At 44.9% G+C, this 15,937-nt stretch overlaps 2 protein-coding genes across 3 annotated transcripts in view; one reads left to right on the forward strand and one right to left on the reverse strand.

The window, feature by feature from the left end:
• LOC120045860 (multimerin-2-like) overlaps window positions 1-2,819 on the forward strand; it is a 27,885-nt gene extending 25,066 nt beyond the window's left edge. Inside the window, exons 7-8 of the mRNA XM_038990793.1 lie at window positions 1-1,049; window positions 1,460-2,819. The exon at window positions 1-1,049 is cut by the window's left edge and continues 455 nt beyond it. Of these exons, the coding sequence (XP_038846721.1) occupies window positions 1-1,049; window positions 1,460-1,872 (1,462 nt within the window). The 3' untranslated portion in view covers window positions 1,873-2,819. The remainder of the gene's footprint in view (window positions 1,050-1,459) is intronic.
• A 1,071-nt stretch (window positions 2,820-3,890) lies between these two features.
• The window catches only part of LOC120046532 (bone morphogenetic protein receptor type-1A-like), a 55,753-nt gene continuing 43,706 nt past the window's right edge, over window positions 3,891-15,937 (reverse strand). For both annotated transcript variants that reach the window (XM_038991850.1, XM_038991849.1), the window contains exons 4-13: window positions 13,316-13,475; window positions 11,012-11,114; window positions 9,965-10,064; window positions 9,736-9,832; window positions 9,349-9,487; window positions 8,831-9,023; window positions 8,274-8,571; window positions 7,820-7,995; window positions 6,614-6,744; window positions 3,891-6,328 (exon numbers count right to left, since the gene is read on the reverse strand). In XM_038991850.1, the coding sequence (XP_038847778.1) occupies window positions 6,203-6,328; window positions 6,614-6,744; window positions 7,820-7,995; window positions 8,274-8,571; window positions 8,831-9,023; window positions 9,349-9,487; window positions 9,736-9,832; window positions 9,965-10,064; window positions 11,012-11,114; window positions 13,316-13,475 (1,523 nt within the window). In that variant the 3' untranslated portion in view covers window positions 3,891-6,202. The remainder of the gene's footprint in view (window positions 6,329-6,613; window positions 6,745-7,819; window positions 7,996-8,273; window positions 8,572-8,830; window positions 9,024-9,348; window positions 9,488-9,735; window positions 9,833-9,964; window positions 10,065-11,011; window positions 11,115-13,315; window positions 13,476-15,937) is intronic.

The raw sequence follows: 15,937 nt of genomic DNA on the forward strand, positions 1-15,937 counted from the left end.
CTACAAGAACGTCAGCTCTGCCAGAGACTGTGACTGCAAGGAATTCACCGCCACCATCTCCCGCTTGGAGCAGGGACTGACCAACGTCACAGAGCTGGCCAACGACAACCGGCTGGCCCTGGATGGGAGTCCCGATGCTGGGTCGGAGCGCTGGAGTCCCTCTGTGGAGGACATCTACCAGGGGTTGGATCACGTCAAGGCCTCCCTGGCCTTTGAGCAAGAGAAGAGCAGGACTCTCCACCACAATGTGACCCAGCTGCTGGCCTCCTTTCTGGGCATCCAGAGTGACGTGCTCAGTCTGCGGGAGAGAGACGAGTGGTTGGCGGGTGAGATGAGTCACCTCTCCAGCTCCTTCTTTTCTCTTTTGAACGATGCCATCCGCCACACCGACGTGCTGGAGATGCTCCTGGGAGAGGAGGTGATGGGGTTTATGGACTGGCCCCTAAGCAACCAGGAGGCCCACTCCATCCCTGCACTGCAGGAGAGGCTCCGCCACATGCAGGAACAGATCAGGGGCCAGAACATCAGTCTCACCTACCTGCTGGAGGCCACCCGGGCAGAAGAGTTCCCGGCCTCAGACGAGCCCTCTGTGCTGGTAGACTTGGCCTCCCGCGGCCTGAAGAGGAGGAGTGGAGACCAGAGGAGTGACCACCTCGTGGTCTCAGCAGCCTCTGAGGACCGGCAAGACTACTCTGACAGTGACCTGTGGAGCCTTGAGAAAGCAGTGAAGGAGCTGGGGGAGAAGGTCCACAGGCTGGAGTACAGGCCTTGTACTGCCAGCTGCAACAACACCAAAGTTAGCGCCAAACTGCAGGCAGAGGTGGCCTGGCTGAGGAGGAGTTTAGAGAATCATTTGAGTCTCTTCAAGAACGTCTTCAGTAACTCAGAGGGACTGGCCGACTCAGAAAGCACCCTGGACTTGGACCAGCTGTGGGCCCTGATGAAGAGGAAGGAGGGGAAGAGACAGAGGAAGCGCAATAACAACAAAGACGGAATCAAAGACCATATTGGAGAGAGAGATAACCTTCGCAGCAGGAGGGATACATCAGGTAGGCATCAATCTATGAAAGACAAAAACACTGTCATATCTATCTCTCAATCAAGCTGGGCTACACTTCTAACATCCACTAAGACTGGAAGTTCACTTTAAACTCTGATCTATACATGTGAAACACCCTCAAGTCAGCGCTCGCAATGGGTTAAAACAGGGAGTCGCTTAGCATGACAGAGAATCAACACAAGACTGCCCCCTGGTGAACCAAAAATGTTTTAGTTCAGGCTTATAAGTGGTCTAAGCAGAAGTATAGCGAGTGTCTATGGGTTAAACGCATTTTGCTACACCGGCAATAACATCTGCTAAATATGTGTATGCGACCAATATTTTTTTTCCCGATTTTTGATACCGCCCATGAACAGTTAGCAGATAACAGCTGATCATTTCCTGTCTCTTCTCTTTCAGTGCTATCCAAGCTGGGGGACAGTCCCCTTATGTTTCTGGCCAGAAGCATACAGCGCAGCAGACCAAGTGACAGCAGCCTCCTGGTGTTTGAGGACACATCGCTAAACCTGGGCCAGATGTACTCAACTCACACTGGGATGTTCCAAGCACCTTTGGCAGGAATCTACCTCTTCGCGCTGACGCTGAACTTTGAACCTGGCCCCTCGCTGTCTGGGCTGAGGAGAGAGAACAGGGAGCTGGCTGCCACTCTGCATCAGGACAAGATGGCATTGTTTGGCCCCGTCACCCGTGTGTGTCTCCTACAGCTGCAGCAGGGAGAGGAGCTCCGGCTTGAACTGTATGAGGGGACTCTGGTGACCGATGACCCCAAAGACAACGCCTTCGCTGGGCTTCTGCTCTATCAGACCACCTGAGGATGCCGGGGCTGCTCTGTATAGTCAGAGGAGAGATGTTGGCCTGAGAGCAATCAATCACTAGACTGACAGCTACTATGCCACCTGCGTTTCAATCTCTTACATTGATATTGGGAGGGGGAGTATAAAACATTTGTCATATAGTATACCATTTTGAGCGTTGCAACGCAACTTCCCTGGAGTTATTCTAGGTAGTTATAAGGGAAACAGGAACATTCTAGACCATAAAACAATATTCTATAGAAACTCTGGCTTTCAGAATATAAAGGTGGGCTTCTTTAAGATATCACACTCCCCTCCATGCTACCACAACGCTGCCCTACCAAGCAAAAAGGTAGTAACTGCTCATTTGGCCCAAAATGGTCATTTTTGCTACATCAAATACATGCTTAATCACGTGGACAAGTATCCTGCCTCGTATTGTGTTTTGGAGAAAATGGGGGTCATGTTAGCAGTAACTGCATAAAGTTACTGTGAAACCAAGGTAAATAAAATGTATTTTTCTCAGTTCCACGCTATGAGCAGTTACTGCCTTTTTGCTCGGTAGGGCAGAATACAGGGCTTTCAGTGCTTTATGACTGCAACATTTCTAATACAGTGCCGTGAAGCATTTGCCCCCTTTCTAATTCTCTACTTTACATATTTTAGATACTGAATGTTATCAGATCTTCAACCAAAACCTAATAGATAAAGGGAACCTGAGGGAACAAAATGATACATATTTTAATAAACAAAGTTATGCAATACCCAAATTCCTCCTTACACTGAGTAACTGGTTGTGCCACCTTTAGCAGCAATGACTCCAACCAAACGCTTCCTGTAGTTGCTGATCAGTCTCTCACGTCGCTGTGGAGGAATTTTGTTCCATTTGCATTCAGAACTACTGTAACTCGGCGACATTTGTGGGTTTTCAAGCATGAACTGCTCGTTGCAAGTCCTGCCACAACATCTCACATGGGATTAGGTCTGGACTTTGACTAGGCCATTCCAAAACTTCAAATGTGTTGCTTTTTAGACATTCATGTAGACTTAATTGTGTTTTGGATCATTGTCTTGCTGCACTTCAGCTTCAGCTCACAGACAGATTGCCTGACATTCTCCTGTAGTATTCTCTGACAATAGAAGGAACCATGAATTCTGCTCTAAGGCAAGTCGTCCAGGTCCTGAAGCAGAAAAGCATCCCCAAACCATCACACTACCACCACCATGCTTGACCGTTGGTATGAGGTTCTTACTGTAGAATGCAGTGTTTGGTTTTCGCCAGGCATAATGGGACCCATGTCATCCAAAAAGTTAAACTTTTGAATCATCTGTCCATAGAACATTCTTCCAAGAGTCTTGATCATCTAGGTGCTTCCAGATGCCTTTTGGTAAACTTTTTGGATGACATGGGTCCAGACCTAATCCCAAATAAGATGTTGTGGCAGGACTTGAAACGAGCAGTTCATGCTTGAAAACCCACAAATGCCGCTGAGTTAAAGCAGTACTGCATGCAAAAGTGGGGCAAAATTCCTCCACAGCGACGTGAGACGCTGATCAACAGCTGGAAGCGTTTGGTTGCAGTCATTGCCGCTAAAGGTGTCACAACCAGTTACTCAGTGTAAGGGGGAAATGACTTTTTCCCACAGGGGAATTGGGTATTGCGTAATTTCAATAAAATAAAATAAGTATATATTGTTATTTGTAAACGCAGGTTCCCTTTATCTATTAGGTTATGGTCTAAGATCTGATATAATTCAGTATCAAAAATATGCTAAATTAGAACAGAAAGGGGCCAATACTTTTTCATGGTACTGTACATGTATAAGGCCTCAGGTAGAGAAACAGACCCTTTTTTATAAGACACGGGCTCCATATTGACGAGAGATTTAAACTCTTATTACAGTACATCAATATGCCGTACCTTTCTCCTCCAGTAGACAGCAGTGCTAGACACCTTGACTGGTTTTAGCCTCATTCTCCAGTCAAACCAACCATTGGAAGGAAATGAAACAATAACCCAAAACCAAACCACAAAGTTGTGTACTAAAATAAGGTTATTTACTTTAAAATTGATACATTGGACAGGTTGTGTACAGAAACAGAATCGTTTTCTTTCCTTGGTAAACTCAAAAAGGCACCTTTTAACCAGATGCTGTATAAAAAAAACACATTAAAGATGTACATATTAGAGATTATTCTATATGGTTTTCTTGCATATTACAAAGAGGAAAACACTAGTTACTGCTCGGGTGAAATATTTCTTAAATATCTACCATATGTACTGTTAGCTTAATTCACAAAGAAACTGTCCTGACACACTAGGTTGCACGTGATTTCAGCGGACATGCACACTTAACATGTGCGCAAACCCACATGCACTGGAAGATATTTTTTCTTAATTTGCATGGACACAAGGGAAGCAAAAGCAAACATTGGATAGATAAGAGGCAGACACAATAGGAGCAGGGACTTGGAAGAAAAAGTTAAGAATACACTGGCCAAGACTTGGATCCTACGCAAGAGGGTTAACAAAGGGCACGATCTGTGACAACGCTTCCTCATCATCATTACACGTGCAAACAAACGGTCAAGAGTTGAGGACAAGTGGTCCAGCCAAGGATATTATTTGTTTTCATTTCATACCTGTATGAAGTTCTAAATGTAGAAATGCAGTTCCTCTTGTGGTAAATGGTCATAAATGGGCTTGCTCTACCCTCTGCACTGGCCCGCAGATAACATCACTGAGGAAACCTGCAAATATGTATATATTTGCATGTGTCCCAAAGCAAGCGGAAGTGGTTTCACTTCAGTGTTGCATCTACTGTATGTTCCCTCTGTACTTGACTGTAATTCTGTCACACAAACCTGAGGAAGCTTGATGGATCAACAAACTGCAATGGCATTACAGCTCTGACGTGCTAAAAATAACATTTAGTTAAAGTAAATATGCCATTTAACATAGCATTGAGTAAGCTATATAATTGTACTTTAAGTTAGTAAAATACTGCATATTTTCTGAACTAATGTGGACTTCTTGTGAGCCCGATGACAAACCATTACGGCACAATGCAACCATCTTAGTCAATGGTACAGTTCAACGGCTGAGCTCACATGATGTTTGGCAATATGAAAGTTGGCCACTTAATGAATATATATATAACTCAAAATGGAATGAAAAGCAAGAGAAGAGAGGGGGGGGGGGGGGGGGGGGGATTCATCTTAGATCCATGAATGTGGACAAGAATCAGTGGGGCGTGGGGACAGCAGAAATGTCAGATTAATCATTTTTAGAAAGGCCTAATTGATGTGTGCCCTCTAAGCTGCACACCTTTGCATAGGCTTCATGAGGGCCAAAATATGCCATTTTTGTATTCTGAACTTTCCTCCCAGAAGACATACAGAACATACACAAGATAACACATATGAAGAAGAGGTAAGCATAGAGACATGATGGGACACAAACTCCCTATTCACAAATGTCATTTGAATACAATTTTGCATTAAATATGTTTTTTTAACCAGACGTCTTTTTTGTGTCAGATCATAGATTTTTTTTGACAAGTTACTGAGTTGAGGTTTGTTGTAGGAAGCACAGTGACAAGTTGATTTAAGGCAAGTCAGTTATCCCCTCTTACAACATCCTTGGTTGTCTGGATTGCTCGTAGCTCTTGAAGCAGGTCCCGTTTGAAGCCCACTGGACGTGAATACCATTGCAGCATGTTCTTTTTTTTTTTTTAGTAGGCACGGCATCTATCGATACAATATATTTACATATTAAATTCACATATAATTATAGTACCTTATTTCGTATTTCGTAATTACTCTACTTAAGAGTCGAGAGACATTTTAATATGGCAGGAGAAGACTGTCCTGAAGAGAAAAAATGTTGGCATAAAACGTTTACAGGCAAAAATTGAACATAATTGGCAGGTGGTGACGCTTGCGAGGGCAGTGTCTTGGTTTGAAGTGAGGCTCAAAGGTTCCTCCATCATATTCCTTTCTGCCCATCAACATGTGAGCAGGAAAATGCCACCCCCCTCCACACACAATGTCATGTTTTGACTTTCACAGAAAGCATTCAATGCAGCACGTTGACCAAGAACTCCTCTGGCCAGGGAGGGAATAAGGGAAAGAACCTCTGGCAGCAGCATCTGTCCGTTGTGGTGATAGAGACTCATGGAGGTTAAGGCTCTATGCCCAAGGCCCTGTGACAACAGGGTCCTTTTTCTCCCATACCCTGTTCCTCCTCCCCTGCCAACTGAACAGAGGTGACACATTCAGCATTAGGACACACTGGGGAGTTCTGTCTCTAGGTCAGGCTGTGTTGAGTATGTAGGGGGGAAAAGGATCAAATCTTGATGTCCTGCGATTCCACCATTTTGGCCAAGGTCTTCTTGACTCGTAAGATGGTGAGGCGCGAGGCGGGGTTGTGGGCCCAGCACTCAGACATCAGCTTCAGCATGGCTCTCAGACACTGTGGAGAAAACACACACACACACACCCCGCTTTAGGAGTTTGGTCTAATTTAAATAACCGCTAAATACACAGTATTGCCTAGGCAGATTTTTACTTATTATAGTTGTTTTTTTAAAGTACTAAATGCAAATGCTTTCATATGGGTTACCGCTGCTACAACTGGATAAAAGACAACCTTTGCCTTCTTTACTCATTTATATGTGTTTATGCACTGCTCTTCGGTTTCTTTCTCAAGGGTCTCGTACAGGCAAAACCATATTTGCCCTGATAAATCAGGACTCACCTCATCACCGTTCCACCTGTTGGACACGGTGGGCCGCAGCCCTTTCACACACACCACCTCCAGCATGTCCTCAAAGGACGGCTCTGCCGGCACCATCTCATAGTAGGGCAGCTGGTGGTCCTCCACTATGCCTGAGAGAGGAGAGGGAGATAGTGACGCGTAAGCAAAGCGCAAAAGAACACCGGTTCAAACATACCGTCAGTGTAGCGCTTTCCATAACCAGTTGAAATTTTAAGCCTATCTGTTTTTTTTTCTTCTCTGTAGTGATTGGCAGGGCCTAAAAACAACACCCGCGGGTAAATTTTTGGCATTGGCGTGTAATATGTTTATTTCACAAGCCATGTTGGCGGGTGGTCGGGGCTCCACAGCATTTCACTCAAATTTGAGAATAAAAATAGAAGTAAGCGCCCCATTTATAGCTAAATAAATGCTGCAGAAGCTTCTCTCTAAGTGTTTCTGTCTTTTTGCATAGCTGGTAGCTAATCATCACGCAAAGAACTACGAATCCTGTAGTATATGCCGCGGGACACGCATCAACACCGCCTGGCTGGGAAGCAGCGCGCACTGTGATTGAAGAGCTGAAGATTACATTTTTAGATGCGCTGTGCACAGGCATAAAAGTTGGTCTAATTTATTCGAAAGTACTAAAGTGAGAATTTGTCCTTGTGTTTCTTGTCTTTTTACATTGTTTTGTTCACATGCTAGGTTGTTTTGAATTTTTGAGTTCGCTTCAGCGAAGACACATCGGGTTCTAGTCAGATTCTATCTGACAGGCACACTGTCACTGACAACTCCAGGGGCTATGTTGCCACGGTAACCTCCTGCCTTAAAGGGGCAGTTGAACAATTGTCTCATTTGTAAAAATGTTGGTTAAAAGAGGTCACAAAAATGAAATAATATTTAGCAATATAACACCTCACTTCTGACTAGTAATACATTTATTGTTCTTGGTTTTGTTATTTTGGCAGAAAGATTTTTTACCAGCCTAAATATTTTGAGTGTGGTAGATTTTTGGCTGGTTAAAAAAAAGTTAGTTTCAGGCCCTGGTGACTGGTCTGGAATATCAGTATCAAATGCGTACACAAATGCCTGTAGATTCATGACTATAAGGATTGTGTGCGTATACGCGTCTATATCTGGTTGTCTGTGTGTATACACGTCTATGTCGGTGTGTGAGCACGCGCGCACGTGTCTGTCTCCCCATACCTCCTGTTACACAGCGGCGGGCCATCTCCCAGATGATGAGGCTGTAGCTGTATATATCAGCCATGATGTAGGCCTGGAAGTGGTTCTTGTTCAGGGTCTCTCCCAACACCTCAGGGGCCATGTACCTCCGGGTCCCCACCCGCGTACTCAGAGGAACGTCCACCTCGTTGGTATCACTGACGACAAGAGAAGAACAGGAATTCACAAGTAATTCACAGGGAAATGGTCAGTTGCTCCAGAAACAAAACTTCAGCACTGTTTAGAAGAGCGGCCATAAGTGAAAACATGGGTCGCATTCATTAGCGCACACCGTAGCAAAACGTTTTGCATCACAAAACGATTGTTGCTTATTGGACAAGTTCAGGTACTCCCTCCCTGCCCGTCAGTTTTCTTACGTTGAGTGCCTAATGAACACAACCTTGATTAAAACATTCATGGCTGAGCAGCATTCTACCTGTTGAACTTGACAGCCAGACCCAGGTCAGCGATGCAGCAGGTTCCATTTTTCTTCATCAGGATGTTCTTGCTCTTGAGGTCTCGGTGGGCGATGGCCGGCTTGCCCTGGGTGCCGTAGATCTCCGTGTGAAGGTGGCACAGGGCACAGGCAGCGGAGTAGGCCAGTCGCAGCAGGCTCTGGGTGTCCAGCGTGGTGAACTTCAGGTAGTCGTACAGGGAGCCGTTCTCATGGTAGTCTGTGATGAGGAGGAGCTGTGTGAAGGCCCCGGTACCCTTGATATCTGCTGCTATGAACCCTGGGAGGGGTGAGAAGAGAGTTGAGGGGTGTTTAGTGCTATATTGAGATGTAGGCCTTGCCCTGATACATGACTGTTGACCTCATGTATTAGGGCAAATGTTGGCCTAAAATCACTCCAAGTCAATCAAGACTCTACATTAAAAACTTAGATTCAGACCATTTTAGAAAGAAAACTGTAAAATGGCAGTATTTGGTTTAGATGGAGGCAGAGACGGCAGTCTTCTTTACTACAAGCAAGTGGTAAGAACGAAGCTTACCCAGTATGTTCTCGTGCCTCATGAGCACAGTTTGGTAAATCTCAGTCTCTCTGAACCAGCTGGCCTCCTCCCGGGTGAAGAACACCTTGACGGCCACCTTCTCTCCCCGCCAGCGGCCCAGCCACACCTCGCCGTAGCGCCCCTTGCCGATCTGGCGTACCATCTGGATCTGCTTGGCAATGGTACGCTGCACCTACAAGACATACCAGGGAGAGGCATTGAGCATCAAGTGTGCCACAGATCATACCTACTACAACTTTTACCATTTGTTATTTTCTTCACGTGATATTCGCCGTTTCAAGCAAGATGTGTGCCAATGCTTTGTAAGGCTATGTTGTGTTATGTTATAATTTTCAATTTTACTGAACCTACTATAATCTAGCTATGACCAAAGACAAACACAAAATCAGCTGTTACACTTTCCTGGAAAGCAGAAAAAAGTCGCATTCCATAGCCAAAGGCTTTCCATCCAGGCCACATGCTCCAAAGCCCCTCCCTGTCTCGTGTGGGGATCTTACCAGCAGGGGGAGCCCAGAGCCACTGCTAGAGGACTGGGACTGGTTGATGAGGTCTTTGAGAGACTCTCCCACAGGGATGAAGGCCTCGTCCTGCTCCAGGTCCCGGTGGTACCGCTGCCTCTCCGTCTGCCACTTGTACCTGGCAGGAACACACATACAGATCAGTACACATGCTAATGCTACAATATGAACAAGAAGTGCTGTGAGGCAACAAGTAAATCATTATTAGAAAAGAGGTAAAACAGACTAATCTCAAAGAAATGCTTAAATGGCACCAACAGTTGACTTGTATTCTACCACCAGGACTCAAGTCACTGTATAGTAGAGACGGTACATTTGGAATCTCTCTCTTTCTGTTAGCTAGTCCACTGTAATAGCCAGTCCTACCTGTAGTAACAGACTACCGTGATGCAGATGAGAGTGCAGCAGCACACAGTCATTGATATAAGGAAAGCCAGCCAATGGGCACTGCCAAAGTAGGAACCTGCAAAACAAAACAATTTGAGTCCCCAAATACAATTTCCGACGCAGACAAACTAGTATAAGAATACCATAGTGGAGCCGCTACAAAGAGGTAAACACCAACAGTAGAGTAACAGTTGGCCCGGAGCCTCACCAGTGTCCATTGGGGGAGGTAATGTGGGCTGCAGGTCCCGATTACAGAAGTCTGTATCGCAGCATTCGATCGTTCGCCTTGTCTGAGCCCTGGGCGAATCCTGAAACAATGTTTGTTGGCATAACAAGGGTTATTTAGAATGATTAAACAAGAACAAAATATGAATATTAGCTATAGACTCAGTGACCAGTTTATTAGTTAACGTCTCGCCTACAGACAGTCAAGTGATAGTGGCTTGCTATTTCAAGCAGGCAGAAAGGCGTCAAGGGATTCTGTTACTGTTCCATTGAATGTTAGAGCGTGGTATGATTGGCGGTGCCAGGCGCGCCGGATCTCAGTATCTCAGAAACGGCCACCATCCTGGGCTTTTCACGCACAACAGTGTCTAGGTTTTACCAAGAATGGTGTGACTATTTTTTTAAATGACATCCAGTCAGTGGCAGTCCTGTGGGCGAAAACAGCTCGTTGACGAGAGAGGTTGAAGTAGATTGGCAAGAATCGTGCAAGCTAACAGGCATGTCACGAACAGAAAAATAACGGCGCAGTACAACAACTCGTCGATCCTTGTCATGGATGGGCTATTGCAGTAGACAACCAACACTGGGTTCCACTCCTATCAGCTAAAAACGAGAAGAAGCTGCTCCAGCGGGCTCGCAATCACCAACCCTGGACAATTGCGTAGTGGAAAAACATTGCTTGGTCCGACGAATCCCGTTTCCTGTTACTTCATACTGATGGCAGAGTCAGGATTTGGCATAAGCAGCATGAGTCCATGGACCCATCCTGCCTGGTGTCAACGGTACAGGATGATGGCGGTGGTGTGAAGAATGTTCTCCTGGCACACGTTCAGTCCCTTGATACCAATTGAGCAGTGATTGGACGCCATGCCCCGAATAATTCAGGCTGTTATGGAAGCAGTGTCCAACCCGGTACTAAACTTGCTACTGAGTGTACATCTACGTTCAATAATGACATTCATGTAACATTACATAATTGACATCCATGTGTCCTTGTCTTGTCCTGCTCCCTCCATACAGACATGCTTACCTTGCATTGAAAATGTGAGCCTTCATACTTCATGCAGCCAGAGGTCAGAATAGCTTCTCCATTCTCGTCCTCCTCGATGATGGCAAAACACTGGCCATTCGTCCTACAATATACACATTCAATGACTACAGTTCCAAAACACACTTAGGTTAGCGCTTTGACCAAACCTGCCCTTCATTGACATTCATCACAGACCCAAAAGTCAGATTTGGAACAAACATCTAAATGAAAGATTCTGGTAATTTTGAATACTTTTAGCAAAAAGCTCTGAAAGTTGCTCTCACGAACCAAAAGCGGTTCCATAAAATTCGAGCACTGGTAAACACTAACATTTCCTAGTGCGCTATTGTTCAGATGTTGCCCTACCGGAGTTGCACAGTAATAGCGTCACTGCTATTAGCTTCACGACATACTATGGAACGCCATTTGGGTCTTTGCGTGTCAAAAACGATAAACGTCAAATAACACAGTTCTATTATAGAATGTTATGTGTTCTGAATTTGCATGTGCAAGCCAAGCGCCACTGTCAACGCTGTACAAAAAAGTCTGCAAACAAGCAAACACCAGCCACAATCGATATGTTTACAATACCACATTGGTAATAAAGCAGTATGTGTTCGACTGCAACTTTTGCGGTAGCTAGCTAGCTAGCCTTAGCTTGGTACCTAGCTAGCACCAATACAACCAGCCTGAAAACAATGACCAGTAGAAACTGCAGTCATTTTCACTATTCTTAGCTATGATTTAGGAATCCTTGTGAGTAAGTATTAGCTAGGTAGCCACTTGTTGATTGCCTATTGAAATTGAGCTTCAGTTCATAACAATAAATATCTAGCCAGTTACTTAACCCTGTTGCCCAAAGCTAACGTTATAAGCAGCCAGCTAGCTTCATCTGGCTAGTGAGGCTCGACCTGACCGGGTTATGTGTGTTGTGAAGCTAGCCACATTAAGGATTAGGCACAAGTGGAATTTGCCGTTTGCCTTCAAAATAAAAGTACCTCTTTCAAAGTGATGCAGAAGGTTACAAATCGGTCGAATCATGCCATATTTAGACTAGATGTTAAACAAGGTTGGAATGTGAAGCAATGGAATTGGGTATCAGTCTACTCAGTGACACCCACAGAACACAACTGTGAAGAGTTTACGCAAATATTAGCGTTGTAGCGCTTATCACAGGACTGTGTCAGCTTATTGTGTGTATTGACATTCATATTGCACTGTACAGCTTTACCTAAAGATTGGGGATCAATGAAATGGGGTAACAGTTTACTCAATACCCAATATATTTTTTCCCAACATCCTCCTCAGAGTTATCAGACTCCAAAACATCCACGCAGTATTAATTTTCCTCTGGAATACTTTTCAATACACATAGGTTGACAATAAATGTGGCTCAATTCACAGTTGTTTCAGAGTCCCGCAATAAGAGCTACGAAGCTAATGTTCACTGGGTGTCACTGAAAAGACTGATACCTATGGATTGTGGATCAATGACATGGGGTAAGGCTGTACAGTGAAATAAGTATGTCCCCAATGCAATTCTAAAGTATAATGCATCCAGTGTGATTTCAACAGATTTGTCAAATTAACAAATGATTGTCTTTTGTTGATTTTATATAACATTCCAACCTTCCAAATAGTGTTATTTGACGTGCATCTTTTTTGACATGCAAAGACCCAAACGGCGTTCCAAAGAAATCCTGGTTGAGAATGAAATGACTTTACAAATGAACAACGAAACAGCACAGCAAGTGAAAGAAAACGGTTTTGATGATGCTTTACTGGTAATGGGGCCATACGTAAATGCCAACAAAACAACTTTTTGATCAGTGTGGTGTGTGTGTAACATTTATTTAACTAGGCAAGTCAGTTAAGAACAAATTCTTATTTACAATGACGGCCTACCCCGGCCAAACAGGGACGACGCTGGGCCAATTGTGCGCCGCCCTATGGGACTCCCAATCACAGCCGGATGTGATACAGCCTGGATTCGAACCAGGGACTGTAGTGACGCCTCTTGCACTGAGATGTAGTGCCTTAGACCGCTGCGTCCATGTGTTAACTATTTAATTGTACTAGAATGCTTAAAAGGCCGCAAAAATTTTAAATATCGGTTATTGGCATCGAGTTTTTTGTCAAGGAAAATATTGGATATTGGCACCGGCCAAAAATATCATATCGGTGCGTCACTAGCAGGAGGTTTAAAAAAGTATACTTAGTAGTCGCCAAAGTTTCGGAGCATGTCTTTAAGGATTTGGCCTTTGGGAAAGTACAGAGTGTATAACGAGGTGGTTGGTCACTCACTCGCAGGTGTTATTTTTGTGGTCCTCTGGACAGTGGCCCGAGCAGTAGCAGCTCAGAAAGCGGGCGGCGTCCTCTGGGGCCACCGTGGGCCCGTCTCCGGGCTTCCTGGACTCGTGCTTGTGTCCGGTGCCATGGAGCATGTGGTCTGGATTCTGACCAGCTGGATGGACGGATTGAGGAGACAGAAAGGGAGGAGAAGAGACAGGGTGAGAGAGAAAAACAGTTGTGTTTTATAATGACAGTAAAAATATCACAATCCATCATTCTTTCCTTCCTTCTGTTTTTACTGCACGCATCACCGTTGTCTGGCATACAGAACATATAAATACACTGTGTGAAATTACTTATTCCACCACCTAACACATCTGGTTTAAAGAGTTACAGTAGTCAAATACTAGGCTATGTAATCAGAGTAAACACAATAGCCTTAAGGTTATTTTTAAATCTGCTGTCCCACCCTCTATTAGTTTCTATCTGAGAGCGGTCTGCTCTGGTCCTGATTGGGAACTCATCTGATGAACCTGATCCATATAAGGCCAGAGGGCTATTTTTACTCCGTACTAGTGTCCAGCCAGGGCCATCAACATGGATGAGTGTAAGCAGAGCAGACCAGAGTATAAAAGGGCCAAGGCAACCGCTGTTGTTCTCTCAGCACAACTTTAGCACCGTTGCCAATCTGATCGCAATTACATATGAAATTGAAAACAGTGTGGTTTTACTGGCGGAAAAATCTAATATTCATGCAGGCTATGATGTTGTGGTTCTTAATAATGGCAAGGTTTAGTACACAGCAAACGTTCACGGCTACACTCAGTTTACGGTGGTTAAAGTAGTCGAGCGCTCACTGCCAGCACTCTGTATTAACAGCGTCTAGAAAAGGGCATCGGCAAAAAATCTACAGACACATATTAAGGAGCCAGTCAGAGCCATTAAGATTTGATACATGGCACCATGGATACAAGGTCAGGAACGCTAATTTTAGGTTAAGTATCTTATGTTGTATTAAATGTGTATGAGCTCACTGTGTTAATCCTCCTATTAGTCTGATACTCCTGCCACCTCTCCTCATGCCCTTTCTCCAGATCCCTTTTCCTCTCTCTCCCCTTCTTTTTAATTTAACCTTTATTTAACTAGGCAAGTCAGTTAAGAACAAATTCTTATTTACAAAGACGGCCCAGGAACAGTGGGCTAACTGCCTTGTTCAGGGGCAGAAAGACAGATTTTTACCTTGTCAGCTCGGGGATTCAATCTAGCAACCTTCCGGTTACTAGTCCAACGCTCTAACCACTAGGCTACCTGCCGCCCCGATGCCCTCCTGCAATGCCCTGTCCCACTTTTCTTGTCATTTCACCTCTTGCCCTCTTTTTTCCAGTCCTACTGCCTGTTGTTCTTCTCTTCCTTCTCTGTCCATATCCCACTCTTCTTGACTTCCACCTTGTCCTAACCCCTCCTGTCTCTTCCACCACCCCACCCACCCATTTCTCTGCCCCCTATTTATTTTCCTAGCCTCCTTGTCCTTTCACCTCTGCCTTTTTCCCCAGTTCCCTCCCTCCCCCATGCTGCTTAGGAGAGTGAACCTGGGCTGTGGGCCTCGTGAGCACAAAGAACAAAGTGATGTCTGTGTGCGGTGCTCGGCGCGGCCGCGGGCACTTCCTCTGGAGCATGACGCGACTCGAGCCTGCTCGAGTTCAGACATGTCTGCAGAGGGGCCAATCACCTGCAAAACCTACACTTTGAAACGTCTCGGTAGCAGGACAGCAACACGGCAGACAGTTTTTCTCTCTCACTGCTGCTGTTGTCTCCATCGCCGCATTCCTTTCCTAGACCCCATTAACTGGCTTCAGAGTTGTTGTTCTAGTCTTTCTCAGGGTTATTTCCCTCGTTTTACAACCAAGTGTCCTGGAGGTTCTAAATTCAGGCTGCATTCTGAGTAATTCCATTGGAAAATGACCATTAAAAAGGAAAGTGGAGCGATACAATAGCTTCTGCTGGGCTTCGGTTCCTTTTTACAGTTCATTTGTACACTGATCGCGTACATAGAGACTCACTGGCATACTAGCCTAACTGCAGAAATAGACTACTACTACTACTACAAATGCTTCACTTTAGGTACTGTACTTCAGCCAAGAGAATTTCCAAGAAATGTAATTGAAACCCCAGAGGGTGGCAGGTAAAAAACCTGCCAGACATAACTTGGTTTTGGGATCCTAAACTAAAACGATTGCGAAACACTTCTACAAACACATAACAGCTGTATCGAAATGGGGGAAAAAACACCCATTAGATACTCTATATTGTTTCACTTCAACAACTAAAGCAAAGCTGATCACAACTTTCTTCACTAAGATGTTGTGTGCATAGAGAAGGGAGACAACTAGGCAAGTGACTCACTACAGTCCTCATTAATGTGTCAAGGGCATATTTCACGAGGACAGATTTATGAAGCCCGAGTGAGAGGGGAAATCAGTGTGGCAGAGGTTGTGAGCTCATAGCTGTATCGTTAGAGCTGGGGTCCTAGGGCATAGAACAAACCATAATGTGTTGTACAAACAAAGGTGGTGGGGGCTACCGATTACGGCGGCACCACCCTGAAAATAATTAAGTGCTAATGGAAACCTGAGC

This window comes from Salvelinus namaycush, chromosome 4, assembly GCF_016432855.1.
Source record: "Salvelinus namaycush isolate Seneca chromosome 4, SaNama_1.0, whole genome shotgun sequence".
Lineage (NCBI taxonomy): Eukaryota > Metazoa > Chordata > Actinopteri > Salmoniformes > Salmonidae > Salvelinus > Salvelinus namaycush.